The 26,540-nt window shown below is 39.9% G+C and overlaps 1 protein-coding gene across 1 annotated transcript in view; it reads left to right on the forward strand.

Moving 5' to 3' along the window:
- LOC135474708 (uncharacterized) overlaps positions 1–17,809 on the forward strand; it is a 57,730-nt gene extending 39,921 nt beyond the window's left edge. The window contains exons 6-9 of the mRNA XM_064754271.1: positions 4,887–4,931; positions 10,667–10,863; positions 13,962–14,056; positions 16,714–17,809. Of these exons, the coding sequence (XP_064610341.1) occupies positions 4,887–4,931; positions 10,667–10,863; positions 13,962–14,056; positions 16,714–16,786 (410 nt within the window). The 3' untranslated portion in view covers positions 16,787–17,809. The remainder of the gene's footprint in view (positions 1–4,886; positions 4,932–10,666; positions 10,864–13,961; positions 14,057–16,713) is intronic.
- The last annotated feature ends 8,731 nt before the right edge of the window (positions 17,810–26,540 follow it).

The following is a 26,540-nucleotide window of genomic DNA, read 5'->3' on the forward strand; positions in this document are numbered from 1 at the left end:
GAAATCTTACCCTACACTGGATCCATCGGTATGCCGGCTATGTAGCTGCATGGAACATTCTGGTAATTTAGTGCATGGACTTTTTTGTTTCCCCCTTGCATCTCATTTCGATGTCTCTTTATTGATGTGTGGAGTGTGGTGAAATGGCGTGAGTTAGGGGTATAAATTAATGAGTGTTGAAGAACTACAGCCTGTATAACTGTACTCGTGCACCTTTGCGCCACCCGGACTACCTGTCTGCACCAACACGCGAGCCTCTTGGACACGTCAAGCCCTGTACTTAACACGGTCAAGCCACTTGTGAAGCATAAGACCTTTTACTCGCTGCATGCATGTTTTCTATTGGCGATTTTTTTTTTCTTTTCTTGGGGAAAGATCAGTATGATGTTTATACCCACAATTTGATAAAAATGTAAATCAGGAAATTTTCCTTGTATCAAACTGGCAGTCACTAATCATTGTTTCTAATAGTCTCGACGTCGCCTACCTCAAATGTGTATACGAAAGATTCTTTTTGAAGATTCAAGTTTATGTTGTTTATGCCTTCTTATAGAACTTCTCAAAACGTGCATTTTTGGCGTGCACATTTGAAAAAAAATTCTCGTGCACTTCGTTGCATGTTTTCTGGCCAGCTTTCTCCGCAGGGCGTGCTGTTATTTGCGTTACTGGTCGAGCGTGGATATACACCCTCATGCCTTCCACCATCCATATCACTAAGGATACTGAAGTCAAGTGGCGGGATCATGGCCAGAATTAATGGGCTGATCTGGACAATGGCGGACAATTGCAGCAGGTGCCAATTGGTTCGTCCCGCTCATCAATACACGAAAATAGGCTGTAGTCCGATTAAACCGCTTACATAATGGGTGTGAGGAGAGTTAACAGGGCTGCTGTTTCTCTCACCTGCCAGACAAAGACGTGGTAATCCGCCCTTATCGGACCACTAAGAGGATTTCGCGGCGTTCTTCTTCCAGAAGCTTCTGTTCGTTTTGAGTCGTAACATTGAGCGTATGGATGACGTCGTTTGTTAGTGTTTGGTGTTGCGTGCATTCGCTTGTTCACCGGACTCGGAATATCGTGAAATGATGAAAAGCTTTGTCAAAGCGTCGGTATGAACAGATAGCTCGCATTTTGAGGTTACGTGGAAAACATGGTGCAGAATTAATTGGGTATCATGGCCTACAGTTGCTCTTTTTTTATTCTCCCTCTCTCTCTCTCTCTCCAACCGTCTGTGCTCAAGTGCCGCGGTTGTATTATAAGCTTTAATCACAAGACTCTTCACCAGCGTATTTCATTTCAGCCTTGTCACAGGTGTTTGGCGAGGCATTTCCGCTTAATGAACGCTCTATAAACATTAGCTTGATTTTATTACCGGAACAAGGACATTAGAAAAGGCTTGTTGAGCTGAGCAGCGTATTGTCTTCTTCATTTATTGTAGGAGTGCACAAAAATGACTTCACGTATTGAATGTGCCTATCGGCTTTCACGGGAGGTTCCATGTAGCCGACTTTGATCTTTCTGTTGTGTAACATCGGAGGCACAATGCACGCAGTGCAACAGCCCGTTTGGATTGTTTCCCCTTACATCGCGCAGTCCTTAGGGAGACAGAATTTACATACTCTTCTCTATATGTCCATGTTTTGTGCAGAAGGGGCGAATGTTATAGGGGGAAATGAGCTCGCACTCTATTATATGTATGTTAAGATCAAACGCTTTCGGGCCCTTTTTCGTCATTACACGTCACTTAATTCATTAATTAACAGTTTTATGGGAGCTTTTTCCACGGTAAAATTTAAAACACAAAAAGGAAAGAAAATTCGTTAACAAAGTGATCAAAGAAAGGGAAGAAATCCAGGTATATTGTTGTACAGTAATTATTGTTATGTGTTATGGAAAGTCTCACTTCTCGGTGTGAATTTACTGCAAAACGATATAGTGAACACGAGATAATGTGATAACATGCAAATCTCTCTGCTATAGAAGCGTGATTTCGCCTTACATGAATCTCAGGCTAATGTATATTCCAGTTTCATTCAGTTTGGCATTCCACACACATTGAAGGTTTTCCATGCCTCAATAAAAATGTGACCCTTTTAACTGGTTTTGTCCGTGCCCCCGAGAGCGTCTGGTCTAGACGTTCAAAAAGACCTTCATGAAGAAAAATCCTTCATGTAGAACAGATTTATAATTCCTAACAGATCTGCATGGGAAGATTCCCTTGTATGTGGGGAAAATTTGAAGGAGTTCGAAACCTGCCCGAACTCTCACCCAACACGTGTGAAAGCTCATTGCTCACTTGCACATACGCAAATGGGCTTTCTCCTAATCAAGAACCTTCTTGGTTGTTGTTTTTGTTGTTGCTGTTGTTGTTCTAGGGAGTTCACGTGAGCGATTACCCATGCTCCATCAATACTTGACCATGTTTATTGGTAAAGCAATTGGGTTATCCGTGATCTGACGGCTTTAGTCGCCGTATCTTCCACACGTATCCTGTGACACACATCTTATGACAACGAAAATTGCTCCAAGAAAGGCGAGAAACTGTCCTGTCTGCTAGAAAATGATTGCCGGTATTTTGTCAAAAAACAATCGTAGAAAGATAAACCATCACGGTCAGAACATAAAATCATGTGGTTAGTTGTAGTATTTGAATGGGAATAAGGCTGAATGGTGATGTTTCCTGTGTTGGTGTTTTGTGTCCCATGTTGCACCAAGCTCTCGACCATTGTTATCTGGTGACCTCAGGTGTGGCTGACGTTGTGTCTGTCTGTGGCACTATACACGACGATCATCACTTCACAGGTAAGTTATTGTATAAACATTCACGGAATGCTTTTTATGGGAATATTTTGTTTTCCTCTCCAAAATTCCGCTGCTGTATCTGGACTATTCCAATCTCATATATAAGGCTCTTCACCTACAACAGCGAAAAAAAAATAATCCCAAAATGAAGTTTACATTGGCTCTTAACAAGAAAATGGGAGCTTTTTTTATTCTCAAGCATGCCTAAATTGTGTTTAGTTGGTTAATGACATTTGCAATGCACTTAAAAACTTCAAGTAACATCCTACCAAGCGTCCTATACTGAGTATGGTATATATAAGACTTAGAAGATGCATGCATTTTCTACCTTAACCTGTAACTGAATTGCTGTATTACTTGGATTGTCACCATCTTATACTTGAACTCATGGGCTTTTCTCACCTTAAAACTATAGGTTATAACTTTCAGTTATTTTAAAAACAGCTTTACAGAGTGAGCATGTCATTTTCCTTTTTTTTTTTTTATCTCCTTGCATTATTGTTTACTTTTTTCTTGACAGTATATCACAAATTACCAACAGTCGTAAATGAGAAGTTTGTTTATCTTTTTTTATTATTATTCTTTTACGTGCAGTAAGTAATTTTTGCAATGTTTTTATTTTGTTGACAAAATCATTGTTGAAATATGAATTCTCCTTACATACCGTGGTGTGTAGATGTTGTTCATTTGAGTTCTCCTGGTTTACCTTTGCGTGTAAATGTGGCTTATATGAATTCTCCTTACATTTCCATTGTGTGCAGATCTTGTAAAATTGGATGAATATCACATATCTGTATGGCTCTTATGTGTTGTTTTTTGATGTATATTATTGTGTGAACACATAAGTAGCTTTGACGATTGTAAACTTCTCGTAGAATTCCTCCTTTGTCAGTTTGTCCAAAATTCCTGAAGTGATAAGAAGTTTTGTAGTGCCTTCCTTAATCGCATGATTTTGCTTATAATATCAGGTTTTGTGTTTTCTATACGTTATCTCAGTGGACTTGAATCTAAAACCGTATATGGTTAACTGTCTGCATTAACTGTCATACATATATATGTGTACAAATTACGCTCATGGTCGACCGTTGGATTGCAGGTATATATAAACTAAGTGCACTGAATCGTTCTTGCATGGCATGTGGGTGTCTCGAAGTCACGGGCTGATTTCACGAAGCCATTTCTGACCTACGTTAAAATTTAAGACCTCTTCACAGTGCTTAGTTTTCTGTCCTGAATTTTAACGCATCTGTCGTAAGATAACATCCATGAGGTGGTCAGAATTTTAAGTTTAGATAAAAAAAAGCTCTGAAATTGCAATTCATATTCTGACTTATCAAAAGTGGCTTGGTGGAATCGATCCCTCGCGTGGTATAGCATGAAGTTAAAATCCCGACCCCTGTAAAATTACAGTACACTGTATATCTTGCACAACTTCGTCCCCAATCCCCTTGTCTTGTTCATCCTTGGCTGTAACCGTTATACTGTGTACTAAGCACCACCTCTTCCCTTCGTATGGGAAGGTTTCATCGTTACAGGAAGTTATTCTGTCAGTACAAGGAGATTTTCTGTATTCACAATTTCTCTCTGATTGCCGCGCAAAACTAAAATAAGTACTATTCATATTTATCACATGGCTGAAAAATTGTCGATGAGGCGTTAATCATTCAGTCCGTCATGGTTATGTCACAGTTTGGATTGTGTATTGTTTAACTCCAGTAAATGTAATTTATTATGTATTGTTAACCGTTAAATTGTTACTTTTGATATTATGCACTGATTACTCATACGTTCCCTCTATCTCTCTCTTGATAACAGTTTGTCGGAAGAAGTCATTAGATCCTATAATATGCCTGTAGCCCGGGCCTGTAGGACGAGCTGGATCAAAGTTCTTGACCCACAGCCCAATGTAATTTCCATGCTTTATGATTTCCCCGGGCCTGTGTAGCCCGGCCGTTGACCGGCATACCGGTACGGTGGGGTCTGGCGAGGTTGGTTAACCCACCTTGACAATATTGGGATCCCCTGGGGAACCGTTTGTTAGGACATGATATCTGATGTTGTTTATTCCTTGTTTGTCTCCACAGAACTGTTATTGTCCCGCCGTCAAACACAGCCACCGATCACTACGTGTGAGTATATACCTTTGTCTTTGTTCTCCCCAGCTCTCTGTCCACACCTAGCCGCTTTTATCTCTGCATCAACACCTTTCGCTGAATGAGGCGTGTGTGATTTTGGTTAGGATCAGACCGCTTCAAATAAAAGCGATTTCGTTTACCCACTCCAGTTGGATTGAATATTAGTTGAGTATTGCATCAATTATGGGCTGTTGAAAGCCACTGTGGGTACTGACAGATCAGCCAAGCGGAATGGGCTATATACGATGCCTGATGCCTAATTCACCGATGCCGTGTTCGACGAATGTAGATTTTCGCCTATACGCTCACTCTCTCTCCGCGAGCTCCGCAGTGCGAAACAATGGCTGGAGGGTAGAAATTGATGACTCTGCCAGCCCGTCCCCGGTTCGCTGACGTGTATGTAATGTGAATTTAGTAAAGCTTTATAATGACTTTGTAATAATCAGGCTACAACAAACATTTCACGGCGTGTTTGATTAATATGATATTGTTATCAACATGTAAATTTTCCATTTTTTCCGCGAGCATTGAACTCGGCCTGGCGGGCGAACAAGCGGGTCTCTCTGTGCGAACATCTGTATTGTTCGTGTTTTCATTTGTCAGTCATTACACGGTGCAGGCATTAAGCAGGCGCGATTTTGTTGAATTAGAAATACTGATCAGAGAGCGCGCGGAATTACCAAGGGACTCCCGTGTGGCTGAGTCAGTAAGGCTGATTGGTACAACAGCAACGCTTTACCTGGCTGATCGATATGAGCCGTTGTAGTCGGCTATATTCCTTTTACTTTGCATGAACCTTCGTTTTCGAGAAGAGAGAAGTCAAGAAAGCAAGTTTTCCGTGCGTGTTTTTATCGCCTCACCTATTATCACTTCTAGAGATATGGTGCTAAAAGTAAATAAATAAAATAACATTATCTCAGTGAGTTCCTAAATCGAGGCATTGTTTACCATCATCATGCAAGTATGTCGAAATATGCTCTTACTTGCTTAACCGTGTCATTATTTTTCTTGCTATGGGAAAACTCTGTGATCATTGTGTCATGAGTTCGAATCCAGTCACAGCTAGTTTACAGCTAATCAACCAAACATCAACAGCCTATATCTGGGGCACTGATACACAGCACCGGAAGGTTAATCATGTGTATATTTACTGTATAGAATGTGCGAATGTGAAGATGCGTGAAGATCACTTTTTTTTCAACCAAAACAGCACGCAAGTTGGTCAGCAACTTGCCAAGGGACGGTGGTTGACCCCAGATATTACGATTTCTACCGCCCAGAAAGCTGACAGCCATCACATCATGTATAAGTGAAAAAAATTCTAGAATATAACATTGAACGACTATCAAATAAAGATATAATGCATGGAACATCTTTATATGTTTATTTGAACGGGCTATATACATAAATTTGTGGGATTTGTAATAAAACCGAGTCATGGTTGTTTGGTTCCCCAAAACCTTATGAATAAATTGCTTATAGAGGGATGTGTATGTGTGCGAAGAAAATATGATGTCTTGCCCTTATGCCGGTATGTTATCCAAATGCGTCTCTGATATTCCATTTCATAGCGTATAAAATTGATAGGCAGGAATCAGCCGGAATAAACATTGGGAATTGATCCGTCTTTATTGTGCACAAGATGCCTCTGTCTTGTCGCAGGAGGCGGATAACTGGTTCTAGCAGAGTATTATCTGATAATATGGCATAATGCGATACGGGGATATTATTCATGGATCGGATGTGGGTGTGTGGGTCTTGTGGGAAAGGAGTGAAGCTGGACAGGGTTTGGTCACATTTCTCAAGACGTAACAGATACAAGGTTCCGTTTGAGAAATGTTTTGGTCTTTTACATTGTATTCTTGCATAAACCAGGATACATGTCCCAGAGGCCTGGCGCCTTTGCATTGTTTTTATGTGATTGTTTATTAGTTGTGAGGACATCCCAGCATATTGAGTAATTTTATAGACCATTAACAACACTGCATATTTTTTGTACATAATTATGCTTAAGCCACGAGGAACTTGTAAGTACTACCAAATACTATTTACATCTACTAAACATTTACATTGAACAGTTACAATAAATGCACAACTGAGGTGAACTGACAAATGTCGGATTTCACCGGTTACTGGTGACAATTTTCCAACTATCACACTGTCGTCGCTGCTCTGGTTTTACTCTCCATGCTGTGGTCTTTATTAATAGTCTGCTTTCGTCCCAGGCTCCACCCCCAACCTCATCACCATCCCCAACCCCATCATCACCCCCACCTTACATGCCGTGGTTTTCCAAGTCTCCGGGAGGGTATCTCTGTCCGCCACCCTCGCCACCTCACACCACCGTGTAACTGGGGACTCTTGCTACCCCCTCGGGGGTGTCGTTCATCAATTCACTCCAGATCAATTTTCTCACACCTTGGGTAAATTAAACCGTTTTCTGAAGACGCCATAATTAGAAGCTGTTATATTTAAGCAGGCTAATTGACTAACGGCCATTCTGGGGCTAGGGTTCGTTTGGAATAACTTTCAAGGAAAAGAAAATTGATGGAGAAGCCCCTTAAGGGTGCATGTTTCAGTGAGCTGTTCTCTTTACCCCTATATAGTGGGGGGGGGGGGGGGAGAGGGGCAGCATCCGGACAAGCAGCACGCGGCCAAAACTTTTGATGATAACACTGATTTGAACAACGAGATGAATCATACTGATATTTCTGTGTTAATCTCTCAAGGTGTATAAACTGATCAATGACTGGTTAAAGCAATCCCCAGCTCAGACACTCATTTGCATAACTAATTACAAAACTGGGAGATCGACCCTGATTCGGGAGCGCTGATCGTCTTGCTCCCGACGGCGGGATCAGGCGCCGATTGGGGCAGCTTTGTTCCTTACCTGAAGACCTACCAAAAGCTTGATTAAGGTTTCTCAGGTAATCACCGTTATCTGCTCCTGCACAGGTAGACATCTCTCGGGTGAGCGACTCCGATAGCCCCTGAATCTCGTCTGTAAAATGACGTTTAATCAGCTCCCAGACAACCGTGGCGTGTGAAGTTTGTTATGATGACGAGGCTCGTGTACAGCGCCGTGTTCCTGCTCCTCGACTTTAAATGACTTTCTAACGAGGCCGATTGTAACATTATAACGATATTCAGTCTGGATTATATGCAGACCTAGAGGGGGCACTAATCACATACAGGTGGGCAGGAGAAGATAACACACCTGTGTTGACCAGGTATCGCCCGAAGCGGACTTTACTTTCTCTGATCCGCGCTGGGTAAACCATGCACCCAGAGCCCTGTATAATGACGTTCAGTTGCCCAATATCTATAACTCATGCCAGAGAGTGTGGAATTCCCTTATCTGTAATACTCAGTTCTCATTTCTATCAGCCTATTTGTGAATTAACAGCAGTTGGTGGTCTCTAGCGATGGCTTGAATGCCCTTTCATGCCAGTAGAAATCTTAGACGCCAACATGGAAACATAGTTGCGTGTCGAATGGATTTGGGAATTGCTAACATTTAGGTATCGGTTAGAAACCAACGTAGAAACGTAAATGCATTTCGAATTGATTCGACGTTGGCTTTAGTTCACACCAACAGGAAGACATAGATGCATTTCACATTGTCATTGGCTTAAACAAACATCATGGATGGAACATAGATGCATTTCGAATTGATTTGGGTTTGTTCTGCAGACATCAGCATGGAAACATCGAACTGAATGGCGTTTGGTTTAGCTTAAAATCATCGTGGAAACATAAATGCATTTCGAATCGATTCGACTTCATTTTACATCAACAGGAACACAGATGTATTTCGAATTATCTCGTGTTTGGCTTTCGCAGACATCATCATGGAAACAAGTGCATTTCAGATTGATTCGTCTTTGGTTTATGTAGACATCTGCAATGAAACATAAGTCTGATTTAGGTTTGTCTTACGCGGACATCTACATGTAGACATAACATGCATGCATTTCGATTTAACTTTTATTTGGCTTTCACGTAGATGCGTGTTGTATTTACTGGTATTTGGTTTACATATAGGCATATATATGGAAACATAGATGCATTTCGAATTCACTGGTATTTGGTTTACATATAGGCATGTACATGGAAACATAATTACATTTCGAATTGATTCTTGTTTGTCTTTATACCCATCGACGTCTACATGAAAACACACAGGTCTTTGCGTATTATTTGACTCGGTATGTCCGTTGAGTCAGGCTGGGTATCCTGTACAGATATGTCTTGTGGCTTGTTTATAAATTGAAGGCGATGATAGTTTTCGCTCTCTGACACTTTCTTGTGATGTGTGAAATGTAAGATATCTGTATACCGGCCTTTGACGCCGGAAATATAGGCTGCCTACCAGTGTTAAGCGGCACACATTTGCCAAAGTTTCACTTTCTCCGTGATGATGGAGGTCTATTTTACTCGGCTCGTAAAACACATCATTGGTCGTGGGCCGTCATCTATCGCCTCACGCCATAGAGCTCGTCAGAAAGCCATGGCTTCTCACTCTCTCCCCCTCACCATCTGCTTTACCCATCCTGGCCCGAGGGACTGGGAAGTTTGGAGAACACCATAGCTCCGACTGTGCAATGTCTGTCTGTTTTCTCACAGTATCGATGAGAAAACTGGCTTCCCCTTCCGATCCCTTGGTGTAGCCTTCTTACTCCTCTCCACAAACATTTTAATTTCATAACCAGTCCCGAAACACGGCTTGAAGTCATGCATGGAAAAAGATCGGGATTTTTTTCTGGCTTTTTTCCGGAGTCGTACATACAAGCACCTTTGGTCGACAAGCCATCTTTATGTGTCCACCAATGTTATTTGCCTTTAGATGTTCAAACGAACCGCTGTATGCTCAGTATGTAATACGAAAAGCACCTGGCGGAAAAACGCGAGAGTTGATAAACATCAGCCACATACATATACCTATACGTTAGCATGATGTTGTCAGACTCTCCACAATTACCGTTTATTGCGGCTATAGCTAAGTTATAGCATTGCAGATTATTACATCATTAGTTATTTATTAAAGCACAACTCTTCTCCGACATTCGACAGAAAGACAAATTAGACCCGTGAACAATGTTAATAGCATAATTTATCTGTCGTGATTTTTTTTGTTCTTGTTTTTTATTCATTGTATTTTTTTTTTTTTACCTTTTTCGCTCAATTTTTCTTTTGCTTACACATTCCAGAAAGAAAGAAAACTGAAAATCCTCACCTGCGTAAATGATGTGTTTAAACCGGATTAATAATCTTTACTATAAGTATATATACTTTCGGCTTCAAAAAAAACGACACCTACAGTATCTTTTGTCAGATCGTATCGGAAGAATGTTTATCTTTTGCCTATCTTTTCATGCATCGACTAGTGTAAACGGGCCAGGTATAGATCTTGTTAACCAATATTCGGTAAAAAAAAAAAATATCCAAAGCTGTGATACACTGTTTGTCAAAAACCTAATTGTTCACTTCCTTACGAGTGCGTTTTCCTTTAGTATACTTTTAACTCATTCCACTTATCCTAACCTAAAATCTTAGCAATTATCTACTTTATATAATCATATTAGTACTTTTAATAATGTACATTAATCGCAATATTTTTGTGCTAAACTACAAAAATTAAACTTATACCAGATCTATACTTATATATTTTTTTTATATTTATCTCGCACTGTTTTGTCTTCATGTTTTTTTCTTTTTTTTTTCTTCAGCTATAAGCGAATCTTTCCTACGGACGGCATCATTCCGTAAGAGTCGTTCCAAAGCTTTGTCCTCTCTCATGGGCTCCCAGCTCGGCCCTATGATCAGGAAAAGTTGGGAGGGAGACGGAGATGGGGATGTGTTCGATTCGCGTATCACACCACCAAACAGCTCCAAAACCTCCCCGCAAGTTCGCCGGAAGGGTTCGGTGAGTTTATACATGCATGCATGTGCATAAAACGTTATAGGAGGATAAATTTATTATACATTTCTTTGAACACATTCCGATTGTAACTGTAAATCCTATGAACAAGAAAAGAAAAAAAAAAAAAAAAAAAAAAGGACATTCGAAAATTAGCTTTGATATCCCCTGAGTTACGGTATATAGTTTTCCTATCTGTTGTTATCGCTTCTTTTGCCAGTGTCAAGACCAATATCGTCTTAATGTGCTTGCATGAATTGGTTTCTAAAACAAGTTGCCTTGTAGGAAAGCTAGTGTTTATTTTCTAAATGTACCCTCAGAAAATACGATTTTTACAATGGAGACGTTCTAAGAACATGTATAATTTTTTACACGAATGCATGGTACCATTGTGACAGAGTTTTTTGAAGTGGCTGTGTTAAGTACATAGTGGGAAGATGTCTCATGGATCTTGCCAAAACATTACTGTCGTCTGTAGTTTGTTTGTGAAATCATGTTATTGCACATCTCAAAAACACTGACACTTCCAGGGCACAAAGAAAATGTTCTCTTGGCAGATAGTAAAACTTGCCAAGATGTTTCACGTTATTTTGTATATGAATGGTATCTGGAAATCTACTAGCGTATTATGTAGTTTGACACGATAAAAGCGAGTTGCGGAGTCAGTTGCTTAACAGTAGTACCACCGGTGATTGCCGTCTACACGTATATGGTCAAAGTGTAAGTGTTGCTAGTTTACTGTAGGGGTTGTTTTGTGTGTTTTGATTTGCCAGCTATTGTTAACCTTATTGCAAAGCTTCGGTATTTACTCGCCATTGTTGAGTGTATTGTGAGGTTTAACCTGACTGGTTATTGTGGGGTTTTGACGTTGCTCATTATTGTTGGTTATATTGTGGGTTTTAGTACCCGTGGTGATTGCTGGTTGTTTTGTATACAGTGTTTATGGGCGATCAGTGTATATCAGTTAGATCGGCTCGGCCTGCCACCGTGTCACCGCCCACCGCGCAGTTGTGGACGGCGAAGAGCAGATCGTTAAACCCTCTGACGGAATGCCCGGTTCAACCCCCTACACAAGAAAATATCCATGATAACTACACGCTTAACCACACGCTTACATCAGTTATTTTCACATAGTGGTCTTAATGGGGGATGGGGGTAGATGGTGCTATAGCAGTCCCTTCTCCCACACCCACCCCAGAAACAGTAAACTGACACGCTTTGTCTCGGTTGTATATAATGCTTCACCCTACATTTCTTCAACGAGGTGAAGTATTGAGATTCTATGATAACCAATCTTGTATATATTTACGTAATTCAGCGACGCACTCAGCAAATGGCCATATACATTACAAATTATAGATGGATATATATTTTGTTAACTTTTTTTTCATAGGTTGTAATTATAGCCATTGGTTAAAAAAAATGATCGCCATGGTGTGTATTATTTAATGCATATATTTAAACAAAATCGTTCCCAATTTTACCTTTGGGACGTCATTAGTTTACGAAATTAAGACAGGAATATCAAATTATATACTGATGCTAAGTTAAGAGCTCTGAAAGTTCCTAATTGTTGTACAGCCATGAGTGGTAATGAATTTATCGTTATATTTTAATGCCTTGGAGTCAAAGATATCCATATCCATCGTCTCTTTATTGTGCTTGGTAGCTGGATATGCAGACTTATAGATATACTCAACACTCAGAATGTCTCTCATACCAGTTTGGTCCAGTAATTGACGAATGCGTTTGGAGCCAATTATCGATCAACAAAAAAAAACCAAAAAAAAAAAAACCAAAAAACAAACCAGTAACTGCTATGCTGGTGAGAACCTGTTAAGGATTCTTCGAAGATGGGAAATAAGAAGTTACCCGTTGTGTTGTAATGGCTTAGAGTCCAAGGCATAAAATATGTCTAAATGATAATTTCCGCATCGTATTAAATGGTATTAAAACAGGAACGGATTTAAAAACACGTGTACAAAGTCAGATAGAGTGGCACCAATTATAAGTGTCTGGAATACGGTACATTTCAAGCTATTCAATGTGTTTCTGTTTTAATACTTCACCAATAATACTCAGAGGTGTCTAATTTCTATTAAATAATGTGTGTGGAATATTGAAACACTAAATATGAGTGAAAGGTTTTGAATAATATTTAATGTACGGTACTACCCAGAGTTGCATCAAGTCATCGGATTGCGTGTGTTTCTGATCTTGAATGTAATTTTACTGCATACATGTATGTGTTGCTGCTTTAATATTAATTGACCTCTGGTGCCGAAATTCAAGGTGTCTGATTTTACATTTGAAAGATTTTTAATAAGTTGCACATTCAAGAGGGTTATCTTCCAATATAGATAAGTGCAGGAAAAGAGAAACCGAATCGGCCCTTCCACGCGTTTCGGGTTTTCCCGTGTGCTTTCTGCTTTGTGTTTTTTAAAATGGTTCTAACAGGTTCGCAGTGTGATGTTCTTGGTTTTTTAAAGGCCTTGCTATATGCAAAACTCGTCAGTGGGCTGTAATTTATCGAGAAACCTTCTTTTTGCGTTTCCATTGATTTTTACAAATTCCTTCTTTCCTGAATTAGAAGCAAATAGTTCATTATTTTGTCGACAGTCAAAAATATCACGGTGAAGATCAAAAAGTATGCGTGCGTTGGAATCTTTCCGATTCTATACACAGCTTGCATATAGACGGTTTATTAAAGGGAGCCCCCGTCGTATCAGTGAAATATTCTTGAATACGGCGTAAAACAGCAATCAAATAAATGAATGTTAGAGGGAGTTTGCCTGATTGTGGGGATTGCATAGGATCATTGTATACCTGGCCTTGAGCATGTTCATATGTTTAACGTATAAAGTTACATTTTCTCATTTAGCATACATTGGTTCATGACTATATGCCGGTGGGTGTGCATATAGTTTTCTTGTTTACTGTGTATGACTTGCGAGGTATTGAGAGTTTCATATTGTATTTGCATGTGATCACCTGTTACACTTAACCATTTACCAATCATCACACAGTCTTCGATGCTCTGGTTGTGTTCTCCATGCTCCATTTTATATTTGTCATTGTTTTATCATTATTTCTTGTCTTTTTAGTTACAGCTTGCTGGTGATCGCAGCTTGATGCCCCCACCGTCTGGTCCGGTACGCAGGAAAAAGTCACGGTCGCGAAGCCGTGAGTCAAATCCCGAGTAAGTCTACGCCTCATATCCGTGTAATGAAGTCTGAAATTACAAACTTACCGTATTTCACTTAAAGTTTGGTTTGTTTAAACGCGCTTTCAAACGCCCATACATAAGCTTTGAAATGATACTTTTCATGTCAACACTGAAGGTTTTCTTCCAACAAATTAATCAACTTTCACGAAAAACTTTTAACTGGTCCGCTTAAGTGGCTGAATAAATCAGAATCAAACAAAATGTGTCTCATAAAAAAGCGAAACTGAAAGTGAATTAAAAGTAGCTTTAGATTCAGCGTGGTTTAGATTTGGAACAGAATCTTGCCATCTATGCGTGAAGTCCAACATTGGTATATCCCTGGTAAAACTACAAAAGGGGCGTTCCAAGTCGTTTATCTGGAGATCCATTTCCAAAGCAACCTTTATGTAACACAGTTCCCAAAGAAATTTGTAAGAAATAATGTAGGAATAATAAATGAGGCGTTAACTTGTAAAGAAATATGAGAAGTTGTAAACAGATTTCCAAGAATGGCCGTCAGTTTGAATTTCAAACCCGTACTCCAAGAGTAATTCTCAGGTCGAGTTCAAATATAGGTATCTCACGCAGTTGTGCTTTGATTGCAATTTTTCATCAAAGCATGATGTTGAGGTAATAAAAATGAATGTTTACACGGCTGGACTAAAGGGAATCAGATTCAGCTATGACAAAGTCACACCTGAGTTTTACCTGAACATCCAAAAGTATGCTACCATACAATGAGAAAAATTTTGATGACCAACATTTTTATTATTTGACTATAGGAATCAAATTATGGAAAAGAGACACTCAAGATACAGTCATTTACATACTTTTTGTCATTGACATACTTTTGGCAATTTACCTTTGCTTGTTTTGTTTTTTTTTTCTTTTTTTTTTCTGTTGTTTTCAATTTGATTAGTGTCGGAATCGGGTATATCAGGTGACATTGATCTCCATGAATGGACAATTTGCATTATTTGATCAGTATCGTATTTTTGCACAATAATTAAGTGTCATTGAGGATCACGATTACGTTAGTGGCACATTTGGATCATTCTAAATCTCCATGAGTACTGTGTTTATATTTCGTTCAGTATTGACCATTTCTGGCACCGGTTTATTATACCGCTTACACTTGCTCCTAATCTGTAGATTGGTGGGTTGGGATTGGTCGATCCCAGTCACATGATGCGAACCTGCTCCTCCCTATAATGGGATTACAGGCAAGCACAATAACTGTGTAGATACCTTTGATTATTCCGATCTGGCCACTTTGTGCGGACCGTCTGTCGGAAGACAAAGCGAGTGGTTGCGTTACCGGGAATTTGGCCTCAGGTCGTGTCATTAAGTCGGTGTCTGTGGCCTATCGTCTGTCTGCTCGCATGTCTTGTCAGGCAAGAGGGGACACGGCCCGGCTTGTACAGAAGCCCCCGCCGGCAGACCCATCACTCTCCCCGCCGATTGTTTTGTTCCGATCCGCCGAAGAGACTGGTTAATGCTCTCAGATCACACTGATTACTGGTCAACAGCGATCCTTCAGGACATAGGGGCATCTCCTGGAGAACTGTATACCATCGGCACCTCGTTGAGATTGTTATCTCAGCAGCTCCTACATCAAACGGAGCCTGTGTAACTTACATGTGGTTATCACTGTTCAGATAGCTATCTTGAATGACCACTGTCGCCGCTCATCCCGCTTCACCACAGGGCCGCCGACGGACCTGTCCCCAACTGTCCCCAGGCCCTGGTTCTCTAAGAGGTCCGAGCGACAGACAAGCGGTGTCCGCAAACTGGTCAGACAGAAGAGCCAACTAGCGACATTTGTCTGGCCGTCACCCTTGTCTTGTTCTGGACAAGGGGCTGATGAGATCGGAGCGTTCAGATCACGACCTGATATTATATACCCGGGATCAGCATGGTTAATCCAATTGTCAAGACGACCACCCGGATGTCTGTCTGTACCCTATATACCTGTCCATAGTGGTCTGTCCACAGTGGTCATAAGGGTACAGCCCCTCCTCTTCTTTGGTCACTCATTCAGTGACCAGACATCAAAACTCTCTAGACAACTGTTGAATAATCATCTCTTTATTGGCTGCTTCCATCAGCCCTCTTTGATGTGAACATCTGGTTACTGTCATGCTCGCAGTCAGGAGGAAACCATGTGCATATTCATCAATTTAATACGGGTAAATTCGGAATCAATAGCGCGATGAGCGTGGTGGAAATATGAAAACGTGCATTTAGGAATGGGTTTAGAATTACGCAAAGCATAATGAATGAATGAATATAGGGGTTTACACCACCTCGGCAGTATTTAAGCCATTTCGTTGCGAGTATAACATAAGAAATTATAAACCATTTGTCTGTTTCCTCGTTTAAAATAGATTACTTATTAGTATTATAAATGAGAAAAAAAGTTGATGTAAAACGTGATTAAGCAAACTTAATCGATAAAGGAAGGTTTTCTTGCTCCCTCTCCTCAAAAAAAAAAAATAGAATTAAAGAAAGCAAATTATATATGTAGAACAAAATGCATTGCGACCAAGTTTGAGGATAAAATGTGTTTCCAGTTTTTATTCAGCAATAAATGGAAGTAAATAAATGTAAATACAGTTTTATGTTTGTATGTTTTATGATTGTTGTTACAGAGGCAGCCAATTTGCCAGAACGGGTTCTGACCCAAATCTACGCTCCCAAGCGGCGAAGTCTGCCATTTTATGAGATAGCATGTAGCCATGTAGGTGTAATGGGGATTACTGGGGACGTCGTGTTTTAGTCGCCTAGAAGATATAGCCTTGGATGGAGAGCGACCTATACTGCAATATAACTGTATCATCGACACTAGAAGGTCAGCTTGGTACATTTCCCCGCACGATGGCGATTCGGGTCCAAGCCGAATTAACCATTATTCTGTTGCAATGAATGTGTATTACGTTTCCATGATTACTCATTAAACGCCATCGCAAAGAAAAGGATCGAACAGTAGGATGTAGCCGGATAAGTTCCTTATTAATTCAATCAGTTTTGCCAGTTTTGTCGCTGTGCTATATAGTGTTGTACTGTACATGTATAAATCAATGTTTACAGGAAAGTTAACAGTAAACAAGTAATTTGTTAATGCTATTGTAAATAGCATTAATTAACGGTCTTTGTATTCAATTTCTGCAGAATGTTTCGCCGTGGTTGCAATCACGCAAGGGACATTCTTAGCCGTTGACCGTACACCAGTATATCGTGAACCGTATCAGTTCTGTCATCTGTTTAAGGCTTTCACATGTGAATGTACATACCTCTTTATTGGCAATATAAGGTACTTACTTTGCTCAATAGGTTCTGTCAGTTTAACCAAAGCACCCTGTCCAGTTGTTCTTTCTTGTTCATTATCTACATGTTTGGTAAGTTTATTTTATAAATATATCCAATGAAAACTTCATCTAATGTCTCGAATTCGACGTTAAAAAGTCAAGAAGATACATTCTGTGTGAGGCGATTAACTTGGAAAACACAGCTTATATATATATATATATAATAATTTTAAAGGTATGATTTTTGTGGAGTATTACTGTATGCAGCAAATTTATAGTTATACAGGAGGTCTTGTGAGATATATGATAACCAGTCACAGGATATATGTGCACATTTATTTTGGGATATCTCTATTTCATGTTGAATTGTTAAGCTGAGTAACATTTAAATATGTGTTAACTAATACGCACGTTCAAAACAACTAATAAAGTATATATTTTGGACTAAAATGGCGTTGTTTTGATCTTTATTGGTCATATATACATGGAAAGAATTATCCATTGTTCTGAATTTAGTTTATTATTGGTGTGCTTTGCCGTTTACTCAATTGATCTCCTGCTAGATGATACTCCGACTGCAAGGGTTGATGAGACTGAACACAGGCTGGTGTAATCCACCGCATTTTGGGGCGGATATACTCAATATTGCAATCTCCATTAATCTATATTTTCACGCGCAGGTAAATATACAATGGGGAATCAAATTCTTGTCCTGTCACTTTCTTTCTTTCTTCTTTTTTCTTTGTTGTAGAACACCAATTTGCTGAATGACCGATCGTAATGGGTAGTCTGAAACCCCATACTGTATGCTGGGTCTTCAGTTACGTAGTAATTCACAGCTGTGCTCCACACAGACAATAATTTGACACCATAACTGGCACTGCATAAATAGAAAATTTTACGTCTTCCATGCATAACTTTGTTGGGTCTGCATAAACACGCGATAAATATAGCAGCAAAAGTTATTCGGTTTGTATTTAAAATGAAAACAAAGGAAGTTCTACTGGTAATGCAACCCATTGTACCAGTCATGTATTTCCATCTGTATTTTTTTTTTTTTTTAATGTTCGAAAAACTGGTTCAGATCACGAAGAAGGCACAAGGCACATGAACTGCTGGGACAAAAGGTATATATGATTCGATTATTGGGTGGATATTTCCATGTGTATGGACAGTTCGGATATTTCTATGTATGTGGATACTGGCGGATGGGCGATTGACAAGGCATCAGAGAAGCGGATATAGGAAAATTGTGTACAGTCAAAATACACGATTCTTACCACAGAGCATGTTGCAAAGAAAGGCGCTCATATACAGGCTTTTTTGGTATTTGGTTTATATATACTTTGGACGTTTTTCCATTGTTAAAGTTCTGTAAAAGAAGTTTCAAAATTACCTTAAAAATTTCTGGTTGCATCTTAAAATTTATAGTAATCAGGTTATACTTCAACTTGTTTTTATGATATTATATTTTTTGGCGTAAGTTAAGCATCATCCCCGACTTCCTCAAATTCTATTTCCCCTGCCTTTTAGGGATTTAACTGTGATGAAAATTTATTTTGAAATGGGTTTTGTGCATGCAAGTCCCTATTATGTGTAAACTAAAAGGAAATTGTCTGATATCACTAGTAGACAAGGCTCTTAAATTAGTGCGATGAAGATAAATGCATGTAAACCCGTACAAGGAAATTTTTATTCATGTATTTGTAGAGGTTTATTGACCAGTTTCCAGATATTGGTTTGAAATTACCACCTTTTTTGTTAAAAAAAAAAATTGAAAATATTGCGCAGTATTCGTGGAAAAGTTCTTTGAGTGAAGAAAACTTTACCGAATTTGGGCAGCAACAATCTGTTGTCTTCTTTATGTTGTTGAATTAGCGAGTCGTATTCTGACCTTCGTATTCAAGGTAAATATACATATGCATGAGCAGGATCTCTTTTAGTTTGGTTTAGCTGTTAACAAGGGCCACATCTGTGGCGATTTTCTGCGAACGGCGTCAACTTCTTCATAAAATCGGATTTCAGATTGTTGGACGAGATGTTAATATTATTCCCAATCAGATGTTTTTTATTGCCTGGAGCAGGTATAGTTTCATAAACAATAAAGATTTTTCTGACAGCAGTCTGTTACAACTGACTTCTATTGCCGGAAGTTCAGTTCAGCCCGTGCGCGCGTGATCTCAACCTGGTTAACGTCGCACCTTTTGTCTGCAGGTCATTTAGCTTTGGACCCAATATGTATGACAAGGCCAGAAAGCTTGAAGGGAGAAGGATTTATTGTGGCTGGGACAAGGCGTCTTTATTATGTGGCGGGTCGGGAAAAAATTGGGTGTTATTTGATTGCTGGAGTTTTATTTTCGATCAAGGTCCAGTTGTATAAGTAACAATAATGACATGGAATGCTTCTCCCAGTCGACATATTTCTTGTTTTACTTTATGTCTTTCTTTCTGCCATGTCTCACAGCTGCGCTCTTTCTAAAGCGGACCCAGACATCGTGGCGGAGTTTATACCCAGTTAGTTTGGTGAAAAACTCATTGAGCGTGTTTGATGTTGCTTGTTAAAGCAACAAAATCAGTGTTGTGCAATCTTGGGGGCTGGGTGGGGGCTGCTTTCACGTCTCTGTATGACCAAATCTTCGCTCTCTCCCTCCCAGCTTCTGGACTGCACCTCTCCTTCCCATTCTTCTCTCTCTATACCATTACACGCAGTTGTTACATCTTTCTCTTGCTTCGAGACGATGAAGAAGACAGAACGGCTGGTGAGAAGCGCGATGCCAGTCAGCCCGAGGCGAAATTGAGTTAAACCGCCGGTTAAACAAGGTTCAAGCTGACTGAAGATAATCACCGGTTGCCAAAGAGGCGGCCGCTCAGCGGGTAAATAGCCACTTGGCCACCAGCCTCTTATCGAATTAAAGCATCAACAGGGATATGTGAGTAAGGCGCTGTCAACCATTGTTAAAGCGATCCGATTCTTGAGAAAACAGACGTAATCGGAGTTGTGGGGGGCATGCAGAGATTGTAATACACAAGAGAGCGGCCTGATGACAGCGTGATGACATAGACCGACATTGCCCACCGCAGACTTTGACTTCTTCTCAGCTCAGATATGATATATAAATTATCAAATTGACAACACGCGCTGCGCGTGCAGTCCCGCGCGTGCGCTGTTGGGTGTCCTTTTACACACTGGCTTAATAGCACAATACTGAAATCTACATCTGTTCTACATTTGCCGTCTGTGAGTTCTGCTACGTTATCGGATCCCCTTTTTTCACACCACGTGGAACAATTTGGCAGATTTCTCCGACTGCACTGTTCATTGTTTAGCGAATTGCACCGAGTCTTCTGGGAGACAGTGATCAGTCTTGCGTTTAACTAATCCAATCCGTCAGCCGAATAGTGGGCGATCAGAACCGAGAACGAATCTGTCACAGATGATGTCTTAACAAGCGATAGGTCTCAGTCATGCGCTTCTTTTGACATTTTGGTGGATTCTGTGGAACAAAGTCGATGACAAGACTCAAAATCCGTGGTTACTTTACGTGGATATTACTTGTACCACATTTTGTAGTTCATATTACTTAGATGTCACAGCAATTCGTGGTTCTTTATAGATATCACCAAAATTCGTGCATGGTTCACATTACTTAGATATCACCAAAATTTGTTTTTCACATTTTCTATAGGTGTTACCAAAATTGATGGTTCTGGTTACTCAGATCCATGTATTACCAAAATTGGTGGTTCTCTTTGCTTAGAACCAGGTATTACAAAAATTGGTGGTTCTCTTTGCTTAGACACATGTATTACCAAAATTGGTGGTTCTCTTTGCTTAGAACCATGAATTTAAAAAAAAAAAAGAATTACCGATACGATACCGTCATTGGCCATAAATACGATATATAAGCTTGTCTGTAGGAAAAATGACACGTGTATTTGTGTTGTAAAACATATATAGACTTTATACGACAGGCAGGGGAGCAGTTCAATATCTTATATTGATGAAATACAACTCCTCATTTCCCCTTGTGTATGAACCCACTGAAATTTTCTCTTAGTGAATCGAGCACCTAATGTATATGTATATACATACATATATATATATATATATATATATATATATATATATATATATATATATATATATATATATATATATATATATATACGATATATAGAATGGTATTGTGGACAAAAACTGGAACAAGTCCGGATTGGTGGTTCGATCAGTGTTCCCTGTACATTTCTGTTAGAGGTAAGGTTTGGTGATCTATTCCCCAAGATCCGACATTTGTATTTTACTGTACACCACGTTTACAATCGATAATAACAAGGCTTATATCCAACTCGACCTTTGAAGTGAATTCTCACGGAAAACAAATGCGTATTAAGTTAATTTGATCGCATATTCAAAAGAAGCAGTTATCGGTGTACAACAATGTGGACCGGTCTCAATCCATGGCGTTGCAGTCCGTAGTTAGAGAGCTTCTTGTCTGGAAGGCATAAAATGATACATATAAACAGTGATCAAAATTATAGTACAGACTGGGAAGATATATACTGCATTAGGGGTAATGGTACTAACTAAATGGGCTGTGATGAAAACTAACCATTCAGATACTAACTTCCACACCATACAACCACTCTCTAAAAACTATGCTTTGTGCAAGTGGTACCTATAATATAGTGGCAAAAATGCAAATCCACGTAATGTTTTGGTAACAGAATCACACAAATTGTGTGATTTGGGTAACACAACCACAATGGCAGGTGTATTAGAGTGCGGATATGCAAGTTTGTACATAGTCGCTTTTGAGAGCATATTTTCTCATTTTACGCATGCATTTTCAGTTCACAAAAATTAAAAGTGAAAGGTAAATCATGTATACCGCATGTGAGAGGACAGAAACTTTTGAGAGAGAATGAAAGCGGGAGCGGGGGGGGGGGGGAGAAGATGGTCTTTGATTTCATGTTATTAGATAACGTCAGAGAAGATGAAGATTCCAACACAAGACGAAAGTTTGGTGGAAGGGGATGGAGGATGAAGAACGACAAGACTAATCCGGGGGTAATTCTGTCCCCCCACACCGGGCTCTGATGAGGAGGAGACTTACCGCACAAAGATAAGACACGCATGTTCGCTAAAGATATCCCGTTATAGTCTTAAGACGAGCAACGCGCCAGCTAAACTGTTGTGGCAATACCCTTATCATTTGGCTAATTACCCTGGACTTTATAATAGAGGCGGAGACCGGCGCCGATCTTATAACTGTGAATTATGCTGCTTCCGGATTGTTTAAATGTCTTGTGTCAAAACATATATGTATACTGCACCAAAACTGCATGCCACGCGGGTTCCTCTTTTACTCCCTTTCACATCGTGTAATTATACCTATGTAATTCGGTACAGTGTAAACTCCCGCCCCGCTCGTTCAATATTGTGATCGGTGGTTTACCCGTGAGCTGTGGTTTTATTGTTGGATATACTGGAGGGGCGGGACGGATCGCTAAGTCTATAGCCCCTGTAAGTCTACCCCCTAATGGTTTGCAGTCACTATCAATCTTACAGTTAGCTCTGACATGGCGTGTCAGTTTCATTGTTGCCGATCGCTGTCCTGTTATATTTGTCTTGGTGTATCATCGGTTAAATGGTTGCTTTGCTCGACACGGACCAGGGGGTGGGGGTATATCATCACCGTGGCGCTACAGTACCCGTTCTCTCTTTCTCTCGCTCAAGATTTAACAAGTCGATAAGCGGAAGGAGGCATTATGACATTGCTATATCACCTATTGTCAAATTGTCCGTTCAGTAAACTGTTGCCCGCCCTGCCGGTGGGGAGTGCGGGCTCGGACACTGTCCCTCTCTGTGTATCATATACATTTAAAGGTAGGGCGGGCACTGGCGCCCGCCGCCCCGCACTTAGCCCGTGGGGCCGCTGATCGCGATCAGCTGCTGACCAATGTTTAATCGGCTGACCCCTGGGCAGGTAGCACAGGCCTCCGTCGTAATGACGTGTAACGGTACAGGGTGTACCTGTGGGTTTGTAAGCTATACGATAATGTAAGTGAGGAGGGACAGAGGCTTGAGACGGCGAAGGCGCCTGTGCTGACAGCTTACGGGCTGTGATGTCGATCAATTCCGTGGCCTGTAGCGGTTTGCACTGGCCCAATGCAGGTCACTGACCAGCCCACCCAAGCATTCATTTACCTCTTCATCCAGATCTGACAAGAGAAAATAAAGTATATATATAAATCGATGTCTCATTGACCTGGTATCGATGACAGTATACCACGTGTAGCCCATAACCTCTGATACGCGCATATCATGACGGCGATGCCCTATAGCATAGTAAAACATGGTGAAGGAAAAGCCACCCGATCACCTGGTTTAATTCATAAAATAATATTTTACATACATATACTAGACAATTTCATCTTTTCAAGGAGACAGTATCTTGAATATAGTAGTTAATGGCCACAGGTTTTACTGCCTGTTTATCTATAAATTATTCGATTTTCTAATTATACCTCACCTTTGTCTTTAATTTTTTAACATGCAGTTTTTCTGTTTGAATTTTTTGATTGGATTTGCCATAATACACATGAAATTTAATTCCATCACATAAAGACGGATTTACAAGTTGATAAATGGTTCTGTTGAGTACGATTTTATCCACAAAGGCTTGTAATCTATAGATGAGGTTTTGTACAGTTGTAAACTACTTTCCAAGAAGAGATGATATCTGTTGCTCGGTGACAAACTGCGATGCATGCGCATTTCAAAATTGCACCCCTCCTTAAATAACAGTTAAATTTAAGATGCACCTCAACATCAACGACACCGTCCTCCGACACAAAGGTGCACACCGCAGCTAAAAGCGTTGATGAACTTTTATTCAGTATGGGTTTTGATATTTCCAGGAACTTTTCATAGTGTTTTCACGCCAGCCGAGATATAGCCTGAATTCGTTTATGAAATAATATTCAAGTTTTGGGGGTCATAAAGGGGATGGGTGGATCGAGACTAGTTTACAGTACATTGCTCTTTGGAATAATTTCAGTTAATTTTAGTTGAAGGTTAAGTGTGCATGTATGTTAGGTTTGTGAGCTATGTATAGCTATACAAAATTTATGCATATATGAAGAACACTGAGGTTGTAACAGAGCATGCAGCATTAAATTTCAGTTGTTACACCTTAGTTTATCATGGGCAATCATCTCCGGATAACTTATTGTGGTTTCATATTAATGTTTTTCTGTTTTAACTTCTGTTTTTACTTTAGCGGACTTGCGATTGCTCTTTTTACGCAGGCGGAAAAGTATTCAATGTGATGTTAAGCAATGAAATAAACAAGTAATTACAATTTCTGGTATATTCTGTTGCATGTAAGACGTATTTATGTTTTGTTACCATGATAATTGAGTTAAAAGGTGCTATGTTCATATGTTATCTACCCAAACAAGCGACACTAGAAGAAACCCTATACAGTTCTTCCTACGGTGTTGATAATATATAATCGGTGGACGACGGGTGTGTGGCAGTTGGCCGAGTCTTAAGCTCGGCATACAAGGCTCCTTAACACCCAACTCAGCTCAACTCAACTCCACGTTGCCGTGGGTCCTAAACGCTCATGTATGGTAAATAACTACTCAACTGGAGGCTGTTTCTCAAAAGGGTCGTAGCGTTATGTCGGTTTAATCACCATGACGCCGCATACTCACGGCATATGCCGCCTTGGCATTTGCGACCGGCGTAACGTTACGACCCCTTTTTTAAAACGATTTTTACGTGCAATGCCTATTCAGTTCAAAGTCCCAATGCCATCAGCGACTGGTACCAACTACGATTGACCAGCTGAGTTGAGTTGAGGAGAGTTTTAAGCTTTCGTGTATGCCCGCGCTTAAAGATCACTCGTTTACCACCAATATGGTGTGCACATTTATATAGGTGACATGAGGGGAAAGTGCGTCAGTGCTTTACGATGCCACTATAGTTCCCCTCCACCAATTACTTCCCCCAATTACAGTCGTGTAATATTTAAAGACAATGCTAAATAATGTGGCTCAGTTGTATATAAGTTTTTCTTGAAGAAACCGTGATTGTTTGTTTCTTAACTGACTAGGACATTACGCGATGGTATGTACAGTCTAAACCTTATATACCATTAATTTACTATATTATATATACAAATCAGTTATGCTATAGTGAGGTAACGGGTGAGGTAATTTTCGGAAACCTGCGAAAACCTTTTAAAAATTCAACTTTTCATTCAAGTCGTGTTTTTAAAGTGATGGATCATTAAATATTTGCGTTTGAAGTTATTCACCTTTGGTTGACTGCGGCTCTAAGTCAGAGGCTTTTGACTGGCATCTGACAAAGGATGGTGCTGTGGCATAAACGAAAAAATAACGAATGCCACGCTATACACTAATCAGATAAGTAAATTAATTCAGCTGATTTTGAAATGTATTTAATTAATATCGCCATCTTCACACCTGAAAAAAAGACTTCGCTATATAGCTTTCCATGTTTTTTTCTGCTAGCATTATGGTGGCGGTAAGTTCGTTCACAAAGGAGACAATAACCTCATGCACAGTAGTTAACCTTGGGTATACTCGACCTATATGATTGAAACAGATGCGTTATAAATAGGAATTTTAGGGGCAAAATAGACAAAAAATAGACTTGGTCTAATATATATTCATACTTTTTCAGATATCTGGTGTCATCATAGAAAACGTGAAGCCGCATGTAGACGCATGTAGTGCGAAATGTGATTTCGTATCATGTGTACACACAGCCAGTTTCCACACCACTCCATTCTGTATGTACGGTAACCTTCTTCAGCATTTTTGGATGTTTGCAAGGCTACATTCAAGCATGTTCTGAAGGCATTATTCTGTGTTGACTGATACAATTCTAATTTTTGCGAAGCCCCTGACGTTTGCCAATCCAACCAATGTAGATTTGTGACCAAAGTGAAATTCAAAATGCTCATTAATTGCACTGAAAGTTGATCTTTCAGATGCGAAAAAGCTAAGGAATTAGGGTACTAGTTTATACTGATACTAAATGTTTACCAAAAGGCGTTAGTGCATATTCATATACACCAAACTCAAAAATGATACGTTCTTGTGCATATTAGCACAGAGGTAAATCTCTCCAAACT

The sequence above is a fragment of the Liolophura sinensis genome, chromosome 9, assembly GCF_032854445.1.
Source record: "Liolophura sinensis isolate JHLJ2023 chromosome 9, CUHK_Ljap_v2, whole genome shotgun sequence".
Classification (NCBI taxonomy): Eukaryota; Metazoa; Mollusca; class Polyplacophora; order Chitonida; family Chitonidae; genus Liolophura; species Liolophura sinensis.